The sequence below is a fragment of the Panicum virgatum genome, chromosome 2K (genome assembly GCF_016808335.1).
Source record: "Panicum virgatum strain AP13 chromosome 2K, P.virgatum_v5, whole genome shotgun sequence".
Taxonomy (NCBI): domain Eukaryota; kingdom Viridiplantae; phylum Streptophyta; class Magnoliopsida; order Poales; family Poaceae; genus Panicum; species Panicum virgatum.
The window spans coordinates 53,378,716-53,398,560 of NC_053137.1; the positions used below are offsets into that span (position 1 = coordinate 53,378,716).

The 19,845-nt window shown below is 49.2% G+C and overlaps 2 protein-coding genes and 1 long non-coding RNA gene across 4 annotated transcripts; 1 reads left to right on the plus strand and 2 right to left on the minus strand.

Annotated features, from left to right (window-relative positions):
* Nucleotides 1–2,784: 2,784 nt before the first annotated feature.
* LOC120685276 (polygalacturonate 4-alpha-galacturonosyltransferase-like) lies at nucleotides 2,785–11,457 on the minus strand. 2 transcript variants are annotated; one of them, XM_039967110.1, is made up of 9 exons: nucleotides 11,355–11,457; nucleotides 6,093–6,118; nucleotides 5,964–6,008; nucleotides 5,273–5,468; nucleotides 5,149–5,189; nucleotides 4,733–5,067; nucleotides 4,293–4,650; nucleotides 3,575–4,162; nucleotides 2,785–3,448 (listed from the first exon to the last, which is right to left on the minus strand). In XM_039967110.1, exons 3-9 carry the CDS (start codon nucleotides 5,994–5,996, stop codon nucleotides 3,173–3,175), a joined length of 1,827 nt encoding a protein of 608 aa, XP_039823044.1. In that variant the 5' UTR covers nucleotides 5,997–6,008; nucleotides 6,093–6,118; nucleotides 11,355–11,457; the 3' UTR covers nucleotides 2,785–3,172. The 2 variants fall into 2 exon arrangements, with proteins under 2 accessions (XP_039823044.1, XP_039823038.1); XM_039967104.1 differs by lacking the exon at nucleotides 11,355–11,457 and adding an exon at nucleotides 6,800–7,157.
* On the plus strand, nucleotides 7,802–9,355 carry LOC120685291. The gene is made up of 3 exons (XR_005679461.1): nucleotides 7,802–8,324; nucleotides 8,430–8,591; nucleotides 8,689–9,355. It is a non-coding gene; the product is annotated as an uncharacterized LOC120685291 (long non-coding RNA).
* Nucleotides 10,323–12,460, minus strand: LOC120685287 (protein STAY-GREEN, chloroplastic-like). The gene is made up of 3 exons (XM_039967114.1): nucleotides 11,838–12,460; nucleotides 11,355–11,729; nucleotides 10,323–11,033 (listed from the first exon to the last, which is right to left on the minus strand). Exons 1-3 carry the CDS (start codon nucleotides 11,976–11,978, stop codon nucleotides 10,701–10,703), a joined length of 849 nt encoding a protein of 282 aa, XP_039823048.1. The 5' UTR covers nucleotides 11,979–12,460; the 3' UTR covers nucleotides 10,323–10,700.
* Between the last annotated feature and the right edge of the window lie 7,385 nt (nucleotides 12,461–19,845).

Sequence of the window (19,845 nt, forward strand, 5' to 3'; positions counted from 1 at the left end):
GCATAATTAAAACTACATAGTAAAAGTTGTCAAATAACACATTTTACGGTTCTATTATATAGAGAATAAAAATATGAAGCTAACAAAATTGGTTTTGTATTTTTTTTTCCATTTTTCTATAATTTTCTACGTATTTTACAAATACTAAAGGTCTGTGCTGATCGGATGATCCGACCATAGGCCGGATGATCCGGCCCAATAGTACTTTTTTGCCACTGAAAGGTGCCGGATGATCCGGCCCTAGGCCAGATGATCCGAACCTGAGCGCGCGGGCGGCGTGTGGCCGCGCTTCGGTGAGGAAACTATGGGGAAAAGGCGGGGAAGGTTGAGGGCTCACCGGGGAGTCGATTCTTGGGGTCCGGGGTGAGGAGAAGCGACAGGAGAGTGCAAATCGACGGCGGCCCCAAGCTTCGAGCGGCTCCAATGGTGAACGGCCGGAGGAGCTTCGATTGCTGTCGATTGGGCCGAGGTGGAGCTTGGCCACGGGTTGGGGAAGATGGAGGAGGTGGTGGGGAACCTCCGGTTGCAAGGAATCGAAGTAGGGCGGCCGAAGGGAGGAGATCAATGGCGGGGGCCGGTGGAACGAGCTCTCCTCAGCTTAGTTCGAGCAGGAGGAAGAAGGAGAGAATAGAGAGAGAGTGAACGTGAGGGGGAGAGAGAGAACTGTGAGAGAGATAGAGATCCCGGTTTTAATGATTGTGGGCCATACGGATCAACCGGTCTGACCGACGACTCACACCGGTCGAACCGGTCCGGCCCGAGTTAAACATCAAAGTTTTAACTAGGGGTTTTGTCATCTAAATTTAAAACTAATGGCCATGATTAAAATTAATTATAGGTGATTAACACCCGGGGTGTTACAATCTTGCTCTAGCACCGTTGACTACAACAATATCTTGCTTCAAGGTCATAAAAAAAACTTATCAAATGCGTGCAGCCGGACTTGATATATGGAGAAATCATTCCCATCTCTTATATTCATCATAACAACCAAAGGTAATTATTCAAGAGGCACTGACCTTATAGGCACTTCTCCTTGCTTTTCACCTCTTCCTCCTTTGAGCCAGCGCAGAGCAAGCGCTGCTTGGTCAGTCTTCTAGTCGCTTGGTCAGCATGCCCAAGTCTGCTCTGATCTGAACAAGTTATCCAATACTTAATTGGTCGATCCACATAGTATAAGAAACAATATACCTCGTTAGTCAAACAACGAATCAGTGATGACACACTCTAATAACATATTAAGACAGGCTGCCAGCCGGTACCCTTAGTTTGAAATAAAAAATTAGGATCACTAAGTCCGAAGTCTTCACATAAAAAAAAAGAAGCAGCAGATCAAACTAAAATGTTGAAACAGAGAATGTTTAGCAGAAAACTGTTCAGTTCTCCTAGGGTAACATTTTTTTACTAGATGGGTGGCTGGATCAGCAGCACAGAGTGTTGGTTGCTGGGTGGCGGGTAACATTTTTTTTACTAGATGATCTGCGCTCGTGGTGCTCGCCACAATTTTGGATTTTGGAAAACGAGTGTTGGGTCCTTCGGCGGCACCTATGGATGCCCTGCCTGCATTGTTTAGGCCGTCACTTCAGTTGGGACGAACGCCAATCAACTGACGTGCCTAGCTCCTGGTCCTGAAACAGGTGGCAACTAGCATCATGGATCACACAAGCCACCGCCGGAAAAGGAGCTGAGGGCCGTGCGCCGCCGCTACCAGAAATGTCGTTCATGCATCGTGACACTGGGATCACTGCTTGCAGCGGCGGCGGCGGCGGCAGCGCTGCTCCTCTTGGTGGTGGCTGACGCAGGCGCAGCCGGTGGCAGCCATGATGGCCAGCTGATCGGACTGCCCAACTGTGCACCCACCACCACCAGCTGATCGGCCGGCGAGGAACTTCGAAGGGGCGGGGGTGGCGTCTTAGATGCGACTGGACGGGAAGAAGAAGCGCACAGGGAAAGGGATTGGGATCTTTTCTTTTTCCGAGAAAGGGTATCTCCATAACGATATTGGTGGGTAATTTCAATACAACTCAATGAGAGCATGGCTAATAAGTACGCCCGCTTGCCGGCTGGGAAGCACTCCAGTGAGCTCTATCAAAATTTAATGCTCAGCTGTATCATGAAAGCATAGAATTGGAAAAGGGGCTGCTACAGTACATTTCGTCGGCTTTTTATCGTTGTCTCATGAGGCGCCCATCTACGTCTATCTCGTACTTTCTCTCTCCGCCACATGAGATCTCGCTGGCTCCTCTCCAACTGTAATAGTTGCTCTGAGAAGGTATGAAATAGAATTTTTGGCGCACCACTTAAGAGCAACTCCAAGAGACTCTCTATATCCATCCCAATTGTTAGGTATAGAGATTTTGATAGAAAAATACCCTCCATGAGCTTTTTTAAGTGGTTATCCAAATACAGCCATCATCTATTCCGAATTTCTCGCTAGCTAAAGATAGATAATGAAAATAGCTCTCTAGAGTATAAACAAGATATAGAAAAGCTGTTGGAGAGTGAACATATATAGAAAACGGTTTTTATACAGATGACTCTCGAAATTATGATTTAGAGAATGAAATTAAAAAAAACTCTTGGAGATGCTTAAGGAACTCCGAAAAACATAAAGCTAACCCCTAGCTCCAAATTTTTTCTGAAGCCGGAGTTCATGGAGCTGGACATGTTTAGTACAAGAATTTGGGAGCGGAGCTGAAATTCATGAAGAAGATTCGGAGAAATGGCTACCCGGATCCATGAATCATCTTCAGCAGGATACTGCTTATCATAAGACAGCAGAGAAATAGTTCGGTATCAGTTAATTCATTTGATTCATGCCTTTGGCTTGTACTTCAGATCATCTGGTACATAACGCAATGCAATGGCGACAACACTCAATTCTCTAGACACGCCTCAAAATGAGCACGGAGCACCAACCCCACACGCACATTTTAACAGCTTCTCTCCCGACAATTCTGATGGCGAAACAAAATGCACATATAATTGAATAAAAAAACAGCTAGCTATATACATCACTCGTGAGATCGTCCATCAGCGATTTCTCATGCGGAGGGAAGGCAATCAATAGCTCCAGGTAATACTGCTTCGCTGAATAAAGATTCGGTGCCGCAATGACATGGGACCAAACACTTCTGTCCAGCTGGCTCTGTCAGTTTTTCTTCGCATCTCTCTACTCACTCAAGTTGCATCCACGGATGTAAGGGTGATCATACTTGATATACTTGGTCCAATATGGTCGGTACTTGGTCATTGCCAGCTCCAACCATGGCTTCATGTTCCCATTGTAATGAACAACAGCAGCACCGTCTATCTCCGAACGGTCTATGCTTGGGTTGTATCCCAATCCAAGAACGTGCCAGGACTTATCCAGGGGATGCGTCAATTTGTAGAAGGTCAAGAGGCCAGGCGGAAGTGTCCCAAGCTTCCAAAGAACTCTGTCTTCATTCTGGAAGAACATAACAGGAAGAGGATCATGTGAGATATGCTGAGTGTAAACTAAGAATATAGGGTTTTGTAAAACATCTTCCATCTGTATACCAATGCAACTCAGTAACAAGAGTAGAAATCTCACCTTGTTTTGCCATTTGTGGTAGATCCCAGTAATATCTTTCTTCTTCCACTCCTTAAGGTCAAAGATGTTCATCCCATAAGCCCAGCCGCATGCATTTGGATCAAAGTTCCGAGCAATATGTGGATTTGAAAAATTAAGGTACTTGTCAAAACGGTGGAAACTCTCCCCACAGGTTTCCACAGCACCATTGACCTTTCCATTAAGATCAACATCCCACAACCCTGTCAAATCTTTCTGCACAACTATGTCATCATCGAGGAAAAGTATCTTATCCAACTTTGGATAGACCTCTGGGAGATAAAACCTCAAGTGGTTCAGCATAGAGAGGTACTTGGGGTTCCGATACTTTAGATTTGAAGAACCTGCTGAGAGAGTGGTGGGGCGATCAGCTTTGAAATAGTACTCTTTCATGGCAGCAGACTCAAGTTGCCGCAGCACAGGACAGTATGATGAGTTCAACCACTTAAATTCGTCCACATTCTCAACATGGATGGTGGCCTTGCCCGGTGGGTTCAGCAGAAACCACATGTTCATGGCTCCAAAGTTTAACTTATCAGTCACAAGATGGAAAACATGTTTCTCTGGTTCCTGAAACAGTCATTCGAAGCAATCAATGTTAGAAACCACCAATGTGATCGGTGACGATAAGTCAGCTAGTTATTGTCTCTTCCTTTAAGTGTAGTGGTGGTACAATTGAATAAAAGGACATGCAAATTACCTTGGCATTCATGATGGTCGAGTTCACAACAACAGAAGCTGCCAAGACGTTGTCTGAGAAAAGTGCATAGTGGTAGAGACTTGGGTTTTCTAAGTTCTCACTCCTTGGGAATTTCCGTTTCTCCAGGGGGAGGAGATAGTAATCAATTGTCAGTTGCATAGACAAGCAGTGAATGCTATTTGGAATTGTCTTTGCAGCCAGCTGGCTAAGAAATGTACTCTGCTTCTTCAAGCTCCTGACCTGTTCATCAGCTGACTGAAGCATAGCCCTCAGTCTCTGAGTTATAGCTCTGCAATCGTACACTTCTTCTCTAGCCTTTGATAAAACTTGACCCATTGCTCTGATTTTCTCAGGAGCGCTGTAAAGTAGATGATTTGTATTAAAAGAAAGCAAAGTAAGTACTTTTATAGAATAAGAAAAGAAGTGAAACAGATTCATACCTGTGATGCAGGTCAGCATCAGCAGCAGCCTCTCCAACAGCCCGCTGGCTTTCCTTGATTCGGGTCTGCAGTTCTTGAAATAGACCACTCTTGTTCTTTGATTTAGCAAGCGCAGAATAGACACGAGCCATGATAATTTGGTCCCTTATCAACCTAACTGTAGTGTCTGAATTCTCATTCTCATTCTCTTTCCTCCATATGCTATATTTCCCAAGCACAGCAGAATCGACAGCCTTTGATCGCTCAATAGCAGCATTCTCCAGCTTAACACGCGCTTCATCATCTTTACTCAGCAAATCCATTGCTCTCTTCTCACGCCTCTTCTCCCTTAGTTTCTACAGTATCCAGGCAAGGAACAAGGATGTGAGAAATGCTTATCAACAGAGACCAGAGCAAGGCAAGGTTAGTACTGTTACCCTTCGAGCTATTTTTGCTGCTGTGTCAACTTGATGTCCATCTGCATTAAAAAAAAACTTTATTTCCAGGTGTACCTAATCAGAAGATGGAAATGGCTTCTGAAATTCATGTTTATATTTGTACCTAGATCTTTGGGTGATTTATTTGTTGGTAAATCATGTTCTGCTGCACTGTTTTCAGCTTTAGCCTTGTCATCGGCATACATACCATTGTCAGTGACTAGATCATCAGTTTTCCAAGAGGGAGATTCATGATTCCTAAAAAAGTCGAGACTCAATGTGCCTGCTTCTTGTTGACTAGCAGCTATAGCATCAATCACCTGAAGACCAAAAAAGGGCAAATAAAAAGAAATTAAGGTCAGATAAAAAAAAGACAAATGGCAGTTTCATATGCGAGTATGCGACCAACATGATGATAGATAGTTACACGAACATTCAATAAACAGACTGCAACAGTAGAACCAATAGCCAATATGCTAGGTCATGAAAATTATTTTCTATAACAGAAAATTACATGAGACAGGGACACAACTTTAATTGCTGAGAATGAAATAAAAAGAGAGATAGGATAACTGGCTATTATGCTATGGTCACCTCATTCTGACATGGGTCATCCATTGATACTACACATAGTTTGGTGCATAAGCTACGTGAACATCATTCAAAAGTAGAAACATCTGGACTTAGTATTAGTAACATGGAGAAGTCAATATCCAAGGCAAATAGAGCATGTGTGACTATGTACAATAAAAGAAATATAGAAACATAAAAATAACAGAAGAAACATTGCATGACTGATTGCAAGATGTTCTGACCTCCTTTGGCAAAATAGATTTTAGATTCATCATTGCCACTGCTTCCTGCAAGGGAATTCATAAAGTGAAATGAATCCTGAAAAACTAGGATAGTGAAGCAATTGCATCCCTTTTGAGTTTGATAAGTACCTGATCGCCATTCCTAACCTTGGGGTCTGCAGGTAAACAAAAGATGCCATCACTTATCTATCTCAAGTGAAACAGTGAATTCAAAAAGTACAGTATTCTCACTGCTAACAATGACATAATGTGGATTGAGGAATCATATATAATGTTCTTATATCAACAATATTTTGTCTCAGCCAATGGTAATGCCCAGCATGCTTAGGACCACCCACTATACAGTTCTGTTTGCACCCAAATGTGTAAAGTTTTGTTAGAGCACAATCATATTATATGAATGCACTTCAATTTCCACAGTGGCAGCCTACAGTGTCAGCCTCTATATCATACATCAAACCTAGCAACAGCGAAGTGTAACCTCTGAGTGCTAGAGGATAACAAATCCTAAACTTGCTAGGGTCGCATTGCCCTTTTACACAGAGCAACATGCTCAAATTTTGCATCAAAACGGACAGAACAAGCAACAGCTCCATTGGCATTAAAATGACAAATCCCTAAATCATTCAAAGCTACACAGATGATGCCATGATGGCGTTCTCCAGCTAAACCGCGCCGAACTACTGCTGGAAAGCCCATCAATCCCACAATATACACGAATTCAACCGATACCCACCCAATCTAGGTGCTCGTCGCGCAACAATAACCCCAGATTAACAATTCACGGCACCAGACATCAGGGGCTCAGGGAACTAGGGAAGGGAGGCGAATCGCACCGGAGGCGACGTGGACGTGGCCGCGGCCTCCACTGCGCACGACGAAGAAGAGCGAAGGCGCGACCACGAAGAGGAACACGAGGACCACCACGGGGGGCAGCACGCCGGAGCCGGAGGCGCCGCGCCTCCCCCCTCCGCCCCCGCCGGCGGTGGAGTAGGGGAGCCGCTGCTTCGGGGTCGGCATTGGCTGCGCGGCGGTGCCAGAGCGGGTCCGGATCCGGATCCGATCCGATCCGCCGGCGGCGGGCGGGGGCTCGCCGGAGGGCGGGGCGCGTGCGCTTCGCTTCCTTTTTTTTTTTTTTTTTTTGAGCAGCGCTTCGCTTCCCTGGGAGAGTGGGGAGTGGTGTGAGAGGCGAGGAAGCCAGGAACGCAACGGAAAGCACCCGATGCTGGCCGACGGCGTGAAGTGCCTCGTGGGCTTTGGTTCTGAGTTTCTGACGCTGCTGCTTCTAACTGAAAGCCCGTTTAATGCCCAGTGGGCTTTCATTGGGGCAACATGTGGGCCTTATGGGCTTTCTGAGTTCAGAATCTCCAGTTTTTACTAGTACTTCAGGAAAAAAAAACTCTCCCAAAAATTAACATCATGCTGACTGATGAGCTGATGAGAAGGTACTAGATGACAGTGCGGTAGGAATAATGGCCATTTGATGACGGATGAGCTGGTGTACAGAGAAAAAAAAGGCATGCACGCCTTATATATAGTTTGTACACTATGGGTGCGTTTGGTTCATGCGCTCCAGCCAGCCAGGCTTAGATTTTTAGCCAGTCCAGCCCAAGCCTGTGTATACCAGGCCAACCCCCTCTGTTTGGTTTGCTTTGTTTTGTTGGCTGGGTAAGGCCGGATTGTGTTTGGTAGCCTGCTTACCCGCCTGGCCTGCATCAGTGGAGAATGAAGGCTTGTGTTTGGTTTTGCTTGGCCACGTTGTTGGGCTCACCTCCTAGCCCAAATCGGTGACTTCACGATTTTCTCGATGGTCCATTTCATCGCAGCTGTAACCCTAGGGGTGACTTCCGTCTCATTCACCGCAATCCATTCCAGTCCCCACACGGCCTATCTTCTTCCTCGGCACCCTGTGCGGAAGCTATGGCCGGCGGCCGTGGTGGAGAGCAGCGCCGGCACAGATCTCCAGCCGGGCGCATTTCCTCTCCGTCCTATCGCCGGTCGTCCTCTCCTTCATCTCGTAGACATGCCTCTCCTTCCTCTCGCCGAAGTCCAAGCCCATCGAGCTCAGAAGAGGTGAGTTCTCATGCTCCTACTGAGGAGCAGACCGACCCCTTCGATTGCCGGCCGGGGCACCACTGTGTAAGGTGCGAGCGGTACATTGGCCGTTGGGAGGCGAATCGGCGGGAGGGTAGTAGCAGTGCTGCGAGGGCGCCATGTCAGGGGATTGGTGGATGCAGCGCACCCTCATCCCCCGCACGCACTCGATCCAATTCGCTGGTCGGTGAAGGTGATGACGGCCACAACACATCTAACAATCGATCTACTGGGCGTGCAACAAACCATTCATCACCATTGACTCCGGTTAGTGTTCATCTCCCAATAGTGCTGCCATGGTTTATGCATTCGTTGTTGAGGGTAACAACAATTGATGATAAATTTGGTTATTTTAATCTTCGCCTTTGATAGACATCCTCTGTTACTGTTTTTCCTGACGGCATGGAGGATGACACTTGGGGTGGAGTGAACCATGAGTCTTTGGTCAGGTGCCGGCATGGCAAACACCCAAGGCGCATGTTCTGCCGGAAAGGCAAGCATACTGGGCGACGCTTCTTGTGCTGTCCCTTGGAGGTGGGACTTTGGTTGAACATGTTAAGTAGGACTGTGCTCATGTAACTAGGCCAATATTTTCGTTTATTTACTTTGTTACAACGTGCAATATATGCAGGACAAGTCGAAGAGGTGTCGTTTTTTGCACTAGATGGAGGAAGAATGGCCTCCAAGAGCCCAGCACGTCATCCTGACCCTCTGGGATATGGTTGATCAATTCATGGAAAAGACAGATCGCAACCAGGTAGACATGATGGCAGAAAGAGCTCTAAAGAATGAGACCTTGGAAGAAAAGGAAGCTCTCCAAGTGCAGAAGGAAGATTTGGAATTGGAGAAGCTGGAGCTTTTTAAGACAGAAGGAGGTGCTTCAAATCGAGAAGGAAGAGGTGGCCATGCGGTGGAGGTTCTCAGTCTTGCTGCTGTGCATTGCAAGTCATAGTTAGGAATGAACTAGGGGAGAAGAAGAGGATATGGATGGTGGTAGTGTGCTTGGTTGGGGCTTTGTTTGCCATGTTGTTTGGTATTGTGCTGAAGATGAAGTGATGGTCACTGCTCGGAGGGCTTATGTTGGTTCCAACTTTTGCTTGCGACTGGTTCTGGTGGTTTAATCAGCCATTAGGTGTTGTGTCACATGTTTCATACTACTGCTATTGTAATTTGAAATATGACGCTAAGGCATGCTTTTGTAAAATGGATGGTAGTAGTGTGCTTGATTTAAGAACAATGAGCCAACTCTTGTGATTTGCCAACTCCCAAAACTATAAGCCAATTATTGTGACTGTGAACCATGGTATTGTGACTGTGGACCTTAGTGTTACCTTAGTATTGTGACTGTGAAAATATATTGTGACTCGTGAACCATGGTACTGTGAACCGGTATTACCAGCACGGCCGGCGGTGCGGCGGTGCCGGTGAGGGAATGCGCCGAGCTCAGGAGCACCAGAGAAAGAAGAGCGAGACGCTGGCGGCGAGATGAGTGAACAGTAGAAGAGCCGGCGGTAACCCTAGGGCCAGCGCCTGCGCCTGCTTATATACGGGTGGCTATGGATTGGGCTGCTTGCATCCGCGGAGCCACCCGACGCTTGTACGCCCCAGCAAAAGGAGCCTGGCTCCGCTAGTACGCGGCCTCCCCGCGTTCCCGCCTGGCCAGGCTAGGGGGTGTCGTTGCATTGCATTACTCGGGTCAGGCCTCAGCTCCTATACAGGTAAGCAAACAGGCCGAAACTGGCTAAGGGGGGCCTGGCTAGGAGATAGCCAGGCAATCAAACGCACCCAATAGTCTTTCTTCGTTTCGTTTACAAGAGCCTAATATCTTTGGTTCTATTTTTTTTTTCCGGTCGGGCATGCGACATGCCGGGTTTCTGGTGATTCCCTGCTCCGATGCAGAGCACGTACGCACTTATCAAGCAAATCCCCCTCAAAAAAAAAAACTTATCAAGCAAATCGACGGCTCCCGACAAAGTTGCCGATTCCAGCAATGACGCAATCAGGCAAAGGCAAGACGATCTTTCGCCCTAATCCACCTAGCATAGCAACGTGGAAACGCATCAGTTTTGGAGAAAGCTCCAAAGCCAGTTTCGTCGAGCCGGCACGCAAACGTGAAAGCTACTCAGCTACTGGTTACTCCAGAGCCCAGACTCGCCGGTGTCGGTGTCCATCTCCGGTCCACACAATCACCAAACTCGCAACGACTTCTCCTCCGGTTCCAGACTTCAGACGCACCTTCACACCTCCTGACAGTGACATTACCCATGACTGTCGACTAAAAATCATTTAATCATTCCCATTTACATGTTTTTTTATTTCACTACACAAATCTAGTGGAGTTCCAGTCCAAGAGCTGATCCATTGTACTTGTACAGATGAAACTTGCCTGCCGGCCCTTGAACCTGCCATTTTTGCAGCTGCAGTAACGTGCACATCCTTTAGCAAGTTTTGCCATCCAGACCAGGCGTTCTACACACTACTAGCTATGTACAAGGCGCCACCATGTTCATGAGTTCATCCCCTGACCTCAACCAAGCTAAGCCTAGAGACAACGAGCTTTGCAGGAGTAGAGCTGAGCTAAAGCTACCAATTAAAGAATAGGCGCTAGTGTCTAGCTACGGCTTACATTGGCGGCCAGCCTCACTACTGCTGCTGGGCCTGGCCGGCGGCGGGGGCGTCGGCGGCCATGTCGTGCTCGTTCGGCCAGGGGATGAGGCTGTGCGGCGGGAAGCAGCAGTCGCACTGCTGGGGGCACCGGCGCGGCCACTCGCCCACGGGCATCGCCGCCGTCGCCTCGGCGGCCGGGGAGCCGTCGTCCCCGGCGGCGGGCGCGGCGGCGTCGCGGAGCGGGCCCCAGCACTCGACGCGGTTGAAGCGCGGCAGGTTGGAGTGGAAGTAGACCCACACCGTGGCCTCCTCCAGCTCCGGGTGCCGGCTGAACAGGTCGCCGTCGCCGTGCACGAACGCCTTCAAAACCTGCAGCGCGGCAGAGATCAGCCGCCCACATCCACCAACACTACTTCAGTCTGATGACCGACCGATGAGATGTTTAATTTTAAACCAAAAAAAATTATGTTCCGACAACAACTAAGGATCGTGGGCGAACAATTAAGGATCTATGGACAGCGACGACAAGACTCGGAGGATGTCAGGCAGCGGTGGCGCATCGACGTGGGGTCTCGCTCGCCAGGCGGTGGCATGGTACCACCCTTTGAATCATTGACGAGCCATTTGAAGCCGAGGAATAATAGAACGGGGGCACTGAGTGAGTGTGTGGGCAGGAGGCGGGACACGTACCACGGGGAGCTCCTTGCGGAAGATGTAGTAGCGGAGGCCGGCGATGAGGTCGAGCAGGAAGTGGCCGCCGGAGATGTGGCAGTGGACGTGCAGCGACATCCGGCCGCGCACCTTGTTCCACTCGGCCACCACCTCGTCGCGCTGCAGCCGGTTGTACCACCCCTGCAGCTGCGCGCCGTTGATGGTGTGGGACACGGCCAGCGTCAGGCTCGCCGTCACGTCGCTGTGCGTCAGCGTGTACGTCCGCGGCAGCACCGGCGGCTTCCCCTGCCCAGGCTGGCCCTGCTGCTGCCTCCCGCTCTCCTCGTCCACGCCCAGGAACAGCACCTTCAGCTTTGACGCCTCGAAGATCGCCGGCCCGAACAGCCTCGCCGTCTACACATACACATATACGACCGATCAAAGACTCCCCCAAAAAAAACAAAATTGAATTTCCTATCAAGCGATCGATCCGGGGAATCGATCGAGGGGGTCAGCACGTACCGGCACGACGTATCGCCTCCGCCGCGCGTCCCGGGGCCGCCGCCGGAACACGACCACGGCGCCGGCGCCGTGCTGCTGCTGCTGCTTCAGCTGGGAGATCGGGAGCAGGGACATGGTAGAAGCGGAAGTGGCCGCCGCCATGTTTGCTCGATCGCTCTCGCTCTCCTCACCGGCGCACCAGAAGCTCCCAGAAAAGCTTCCGCAAGCGAATCGGGACCAAGAAGAAGCGCCGCGACTCTCCGCGGAAGCTGGATCGATCGAGCTCCGCCGGCGGCAGATTTAATCGATCCCCGGCGAGGAAGGAATCTTGCACGCCTCTCTGCCGGGTCCCGGTGGATGACCAGATTTGGAGGCCTGGTACGCGACTGGCGTGGCGTCTGTCTCCGGCCGGCTCCTGGTTGTGTAGCTCGCGAGTGGCTGGCTTCCTGGACCGTAGGGAGTCGTTTATACGAGTGGGTGTGACGGGTAGGGGACGAAGAAGAAAAAGGAGGCGCGCGACTCTGCACTGCAGCGGCGCCGGCCGAGTAGGTGGTGGAGTGAGGGGTCGGGAAACGTCGCGGTTGTGTGCGCGGGCGGCCAAGCTCGCTCTCGTTCGTCGGTCTCCTCTCTTCTCGGCGCGGTTGTGTCCGAACTGATGCGTGTGGGAGTGGGAAGAAATAGCGGCCGCCCGTGGACGCGGGAACGCTTCGGTGGACGCTCGCCTGCGTTGCAGGTGTCGCGTGCTCAGTGGTGCGGCGAGGTTCGAGCAGCCAGTGGCGGACCCAGGATTTGAATTTAGAGTATGCCTAGTTAAAACTTCAAGATACAAAATGGTATAATTCAGTATACAATTAGATAACATAACTATAAGAGTTTTCAAATAATTATGGATAGTAAAGGAAATCAACTAGTAAAGAAAAGATTGCTCAAATTTTGGGTAGTCCTAGGCCTATATGGCCTACCCACTGGGTCCGCCACTGGAGCAGCCGTGTGGTCGTCGGGTAACTTTCGCTTTCCATTTACTAACTCTTAACTTTTTTTGCGGGTCATTTAACTCTAACTTTAACCGCGGTGAGCTAATGATGATTGGTGAATCTCACTTCTCAGGCCCGTCACGTGTCAACCAGGAATTGTAAAATCGACACCGGCAGATGGCCTATGATTTTTGGTAGGCTATGTATTAGGGCTCGTTTGGCACCGCTCCACTCCGAGGTGCTTCAGCTTCGCGCTACAGTATTGCTGCACGGTGCACTACTGTAGCACGAAGCTAAACCGAAGCCGGCTTTGCGCTACAGTATTGCTACAGTGGACGAAGCTGATGAAACCTAAACAACGCCAAACGAGCACTTAGTTGCGTCCTTTGACTCTCTCACTTGGTAAGGCGATGTGGAAATGAGCTTTACCAATTCTAGACATGTGCCAGAATAAAACAATGTCCTTGACCTAACAGGTAGTTTGAAAATTTTAAACACACCAATTATACCTAAAATTCCTATATATGTAAAAGATTCCCTCTTTTGTACTGGTCCAATGCACTTTGAGGATTCCCCCTTTTATTTTTATTTCTTTTTTGACCTCGTTATTTCATCATCATAATCCTAATTGGACCGAGTAGGGCGTTGACAGAGGGATCCAGATATTTTTCAGGAAAGCTAATTAACGTTCCATACACGGGTCCGGTGTTACGTGGTGTGAGGATACAGTACGCAGTTGCATGTTGCTTGGCAGTAGTCTCGGTACTCAGTACCGTCATAATCTGGATTGATGCGTGCACTACTGCTAGTTCGCATAGAGTGCAAGCAATGCTGTGGAATCTCCGTGCCATGTCCGGCTCAAGAAGGAACATTCATCGCACTAACCCCGGTGCATAACCAAGTCATCACATGCCAACTTGGAAGACAAATTCATTCGGAAAGGAGAAAAATTCGTGATAATTATCTGCTTGCCTACTACTGCTCTATCCTAGAAAGAATGCAACTGTCACTTTCCCATGAATCAAACAATTTTGAATTTGTTATATAAAAATTACTAACATTTATACCTTTCAATATATTTAATATAAAAATAATATATTACATGATCAATCTAATAATACTTAGTATTTTATAATATAAATACTCACACCATTCTCTTTTTTTTATGGGTCACCCGGTGGGGGAGAGAATCACCACCTGAATTTCATTGATGGGCTTTTAGGCAAGCTAAAATGTTACAACATTTGAGATTCAACAATTTTACAGCAGTCCAACACAACACAACACAACACCTAAATTAGGGACAATACCTCATACAGATCAAGAGAAAACCAGGATACCAGCTAGAGAGACGGCCACAGAGCATCGATTGGAGCCACCACCGAACGGCATACTCGTCACATACACCACAGCCATTGCACCTCCACACCACCTCTCGTAGCTACCCCGCTCCATTGTCCTCCTCCATCTGAGGGTCAGGCCAACGGAGAGGGGACTGACGGTGGCAGGAGGGGCGCAGACCAAGGCTCACCGAAAAACAACGATCTCCCCTTCAATGCTGATGGAGACACCTTTGAGAGCACATCCGGGCTCCCACGTACCACCATCCAACGCCGTGAAAGGGGAGGAAACCTCACAGGGGAATGGTGGCAGAGTGGAAACACCAACCCGGCATAATATTTGATGGCACCACTAGAAGGAAGAGCGCTGACGGAGCAGAGGCGCCAAATGGAAGACACCCGCGCGACTCACAATGGAAATCCACAGTTTCTATCGGCCTTGCACCAGAACTGACACCGGGGAAAAGAGAACAAGCACACCAGCTTCGTGGAGGAGCAATCAGCAACCACACTTGGGTGGGAGGAAAAATCGACGCCGCCTCCAAGAAGGGGAGTGGCGCCCGTAGGTGTCACCAACGTCGACAAGACCATCGCAATGCCGGCCATAGGATTTCCTTGGCGGTTTCCCGCATCCACCTTCACCGTCAGACCTGCAGGTAGGGGAGCGCTGCAACAAAGCCTCCAATGAGGAATGCGGCACTACAAGTGTCGCTATTGCCGGACAGCACGAAGCAAGGTAGGGATTTCTCCCGGCGCTCCCACAACCACGCCTAGTAGGTGAGCTCAACGCTGTCAGCACAGGGGGCGCAGAAGCTCGAGGGGATCTGGTCGCTGGCGACTTGCCGAGCTGGCTCCATTGACGGAGTTGAGCGGGGTGACCGAGAAAACCGGAGCCGCAAGAGCCCCATGCCTGCACCCCCTCCCCACCCACCCACCACGCCGATGGTGACCGATGGCCATCCGCCGGCCCGGCTCCACCGGTAGAGCAGAGTGGGGTGCCCGGGCAGACACCAGGGCCGCCGGAGCCCTGCCTCGCACCCACCTGTGCACCGGCACTGGGGGGGTGCAAGATCCAGCCGAGGAGGAGCTGGATCTGCCCGCCATGGCGACCTTGAGCTTGTGGGAGGGCAACTCGGGGAGGGGGGCGCCGCCGTCCCTGGATCCGACCGAGGAGGGGCCAGATCTGCCCGCCGGTGACCCGCAGACCCGCTCTACGTGTGGAGCGTCCAGCCATGGCGACCTTAAGCTTGGGGGAGGGCCAGCTCGGGGAGGGAGGGGGAGGGGTGAGTGGATGGAGGCCTCGCCGCCCCCGCCCCTATGCCCGCGCGGACTTCTGGCGGCACGCTCCGACGGCGGCGAGGTGGATGGACGGGACGGGGAGCTCTTCTGGAGAAGCGGCGGCGGTCCGCCCGAGCAACCCCTGGGGGTGACGCGATCTGGGTCTCGAAGTGATCGGTGCTTTCCTCGATGGTGCACGTTTCCTGCTGTGCTACACCATTCTCTTTTGATAGACCTATTTCATCTTGTATAAATTTGATTACATTTAAAATTATCTAACTTATCAGAAAGTGTGAATACAGAGCTACTCGTATATCCTTTTGGGAACGGAGGGGTACTACCGGGACTCAGATTGGGTGACATGCCTTAGGCATGTCATGGCTTGACATTTCGTGCATCACGACCGCTCGAAACGAATCCAACGGCTCCCGGTTGTCCGCCCGCATAGGCGCCGTTTTCTTCGTCTTCACCGGCTAACAGGGTTGACGGCGTCCAATCCGCGCGTCTGGGCGTCGCCCTGCCGCCGCGCTCGCCGAATCCCGTGCAGGAGAGGCAAGGGCGCTCCGCCGGCCGGCCGTCGCACGAGCTGGGAGGCGGGCTTGTCCCCGCGAGTGGGGAGGCGGGCGGCCGCCGCACTCGTGGAGGTAGGCTCGCCGCCCCTCCCGTGGGCAGGCCCGGTCCTGAGATTTTAGTGGCCCAGGGCGAAATTAAATTTGGAGGCCCTTAATACAAATATTCATACCACATCGTCTTGAATATTTCTACTCAAATTGATGATGTTGCTATTTAAAAAAAAACAAAGGTAATTGGAAAGTAGCACAAAAGCCTAAGGGTATACTAGATGAACACGCGGAAGCTAAGGAAGTTTACTAATTGTCTAATTGTCACGGGAACTTGGAGCTCAATGTATACAACACTAGATTGCATCCCTAACCCATGCTCAATGAGTTCACTTACCAGCTGCAATGAATGCAAAGTTCACGCTTTACCATCTACGCCTCAGCCAAGAGACGCGCCTCGCACTCGTGCATGGCGCTCGGGCGATTTTGCCTCTTGCAGCTACAGACTCGGGTTCCAATAACGCAATGGAAGATGAGGACGACGCAAGACGTCCTGGTATTGGTAGGTTGAGGTGCCGGCGAGAATGCAGGAGGTGCGAGGGCTCTTGCCGGGGAACAAGAAGTTTCGTCATGCACAATCTCCGCCACGATCTCGTGATGTTCCGATCCGTAAGGCCTAATTAACTATACGTTTAATGTGACTGCAACACATACATACACGTAGAAGACTTGTACTCCTAGTATACGCATATTTGGAGAGGGGCCCCTTGGATTCCAGGGCCTGGGGCAGCCGCACGGCTCGACCCCCCTCAGGACCGGGCCTGCCCACGGGCCACCGTGAGCGGAGAGGACACGACGAGCGTCGGGACCGCGCCGAGGCGGAGGAGCATGAGGCCGTTGCGGCCGTGCCTGACAGCGAGGTCGCGGAGGGAGCCGTTCGGGAGGGAGTCGACGAGGTAGAGGTGGCCGATGATGGGGAGCCTGCTGGGAGGCGAAGGCAGCTTGCTCAGCAGCTGTTCTCTGCTGATGGCTCTTCTTCTTGTGGTGGCCGCCGTCGTCCATGGGCGGCGCACGATCTCGATCAGGAGGGCGAGAAGAAGAGGACATATGATGATGATGAGCAGGATGGAGTTAGTGTTGCTGCTAATGCTTGTGGCTGCAGCTGGCGCACCTGCCACAACACTTGAGCCATGACTTGTTGCATTGCAACAACTAGCTACTACCTGCTAGCTATCAACTACTAATTTTGCTTTGTGTCTTGCTGCATATATAAGTATATAACTGATGGTAAGTTGAAGTGAATAAACAATCATGAGCATTGCAATCTCTGCTAATCAGCACTAGATTTCTCGCGAACAGGACAACAATCCAGCTTTGGCGCTAAGTTCAGAGACAGGTTTGGTTTCAGTATGCACTTGCTGAATATCAGATATTCAGATATTCAGTACACATAAAGTTATGCATAAAGATGTGCAGCTTTTGTCAATTGTTTTGAGCTTGATTGAGATAGTGGTTTCTTTGGATGCACAAAGTTCATTAATAAAGATGAGAAATATGCATACGGTGAATTAACAGAATTAAGGTGCAAATCAGAGCCCAAGTAACAAGAAATTTGATGAAGATGACAGGAGCACCCAAATGTTCGAATAACTAAAAGACAGTCTAGGCGGGGCTTTGCACGGCCGCGTCTGTGGGGGAGAGCAAGTGGAGCAGCCACGACACGGCGCTGGCGTCCATGAGGCACGCCCGGTAGAAGAGGTTGCGCTTCGAGAGCATGCGCGCCTCTCGTGCGTCGCCTTTCCTCTGCTCTTCGGAGTGGCCTAGGTGTGATAGAACCGTCAAGTTAAACGGTTTAATTAAACATAATGGCCATCATTTGAACGCATCAGGCGTATTAGCTTAATTAAGTGTAACCTGACAGTCTGTTTCCAACCCACAGGCCGATCGAAACACACCAGAAGTCTCGCGCGACGGCGAGCACAGACGGTACCAGCATAATATAATTTCACAAAAAAATAGATAATAACATAAATATTTACAAAACAGCTTTAAATTTAGAATTTACATAAAATAAATGACAGCAGCGGAAGAGAATATGACCTGAGAGAAGGAAATTTGATTGAGAACCAATAAAACAAAATGATAACTATGAACAAGTGAGGACGTCACATCGAGCCCACTGATGTGAATCTTGGCTAGCTTCTATACCTGAAACAGGGTAAACAACAAACCCTGAGTATACTAATACTCAGCAAGACTTACCCGACTAAGGGTATACTTAGCCCATTATCTAGACATACAAGGCTTTTGGCTGGTGGGTTTGTTTTACCAAAAAGCATCTAAAATAGATCCTTAACTTCAAAATTTTAGCTCCAAATTATAACAATAAATTGGCTAAACATCTATGATTTGCATATCTATAGCAACCAAGGTGGAAACATAATTAATTAGATAACATCAGCATTTATCAACTCGTTTTGTTTCATTTCTTTACTACGATGTGACTCGGAGATCAAGGTGCTCATGTCCGAGAGCGACTGACGGCGAATCGATCCGATTTAACCTTGCAAGGTGGACCTAACCAACACGGCACGTATTTGCCCCGTCGGACAATACGAACCAACCATTCCCCTCCCCGCCTCGAACTACAGAACCGCCCCACCTGCATATAGTCAACCGAGCCCAACAAGAGACCACCAAAAGTAAACATATGCATCCCAATTCTCCGCGGCCACTCGACTGCTCTAAGGGGTGGGTAGAAGTTCTGTACTTTCGAAACAAGGCAATACTAGGCTTACCGGTTTCGACTACCTCCTACTCCCGGCATGCAGTTAGTACAATTCAAACATGATCAGCAGGGCCAACAACGGTACGGTCCTCAATCGACACAGACGAGGCTAAGACACCAGGAACCCTGTCCTATTGCCATACATATATCTCATCATCATTCCCCCGTCCGGTCTCAAATTTCCATTCATTCCATATTGTATTCCATATCTCATATACTGAAATATAAGGATTTTGATATCTCGCGAGTAACAGGAAATTACTCGACTTTTGCCCTATAGCTCGCGAGTTACAAGAAATCACTCGACTTCCACCGAGACCTATTAAGCATGGCAGTGCTATCGACCTATACATACTAGTATAAAACCAAGGGAACCTAGGGATCATGCAACTAATGTTCCAGACAACTCCTAAAAACGTAATGCACAAGTAATACACATATAATAATTCATAATTTAAAATAGTAGGTTATGCACCGGGGCTTGCCTGGGATTAACACTAAGTCAGTGTTAGATGATACTCGCTTGGCGAGCATCTGCCTTCGGTCATGCACATTGGAATCCATCCATCCATCTTCTAGATGTATCCACCATTCACCGTCTTGTGGTTCGGTTCCGTCAGCACGTGCTTCTCATCCACGCGTTGTACATCTAGCGTACCTAAATGATATGCAACGATACGAGTGCATGAATATAAGAAAAACAACACATGATGCAATGCAATGCGACTAATAGAAAAGATATGACTGGACAATTATTTACCGAGTAAACATAACAAACGAGCTCACAAGGCAAATGGGTTGGGGCTGCAATACAAGAATTCATTCAATTTATTTTAGCCTGTAGTGTTTCCTTCAAAAAGTATTACTAAACTTGCTTAGAACGACAAAGCAAATACACAGAGCAAGACGGTTAACTAGAGATTTTTATTTAACTAAAAAGCACATAAGACCAAATGACATGAAAGTAACCCACAATCTAATCTTAGGAACTAACTTCAATTATGCAAGATCAATATGAATTATTGAAATTAAACTTGCAGAAAAAGATTGCCTAGCAACAAGTATAACAGGAAAGCTATGGCTAGCAAC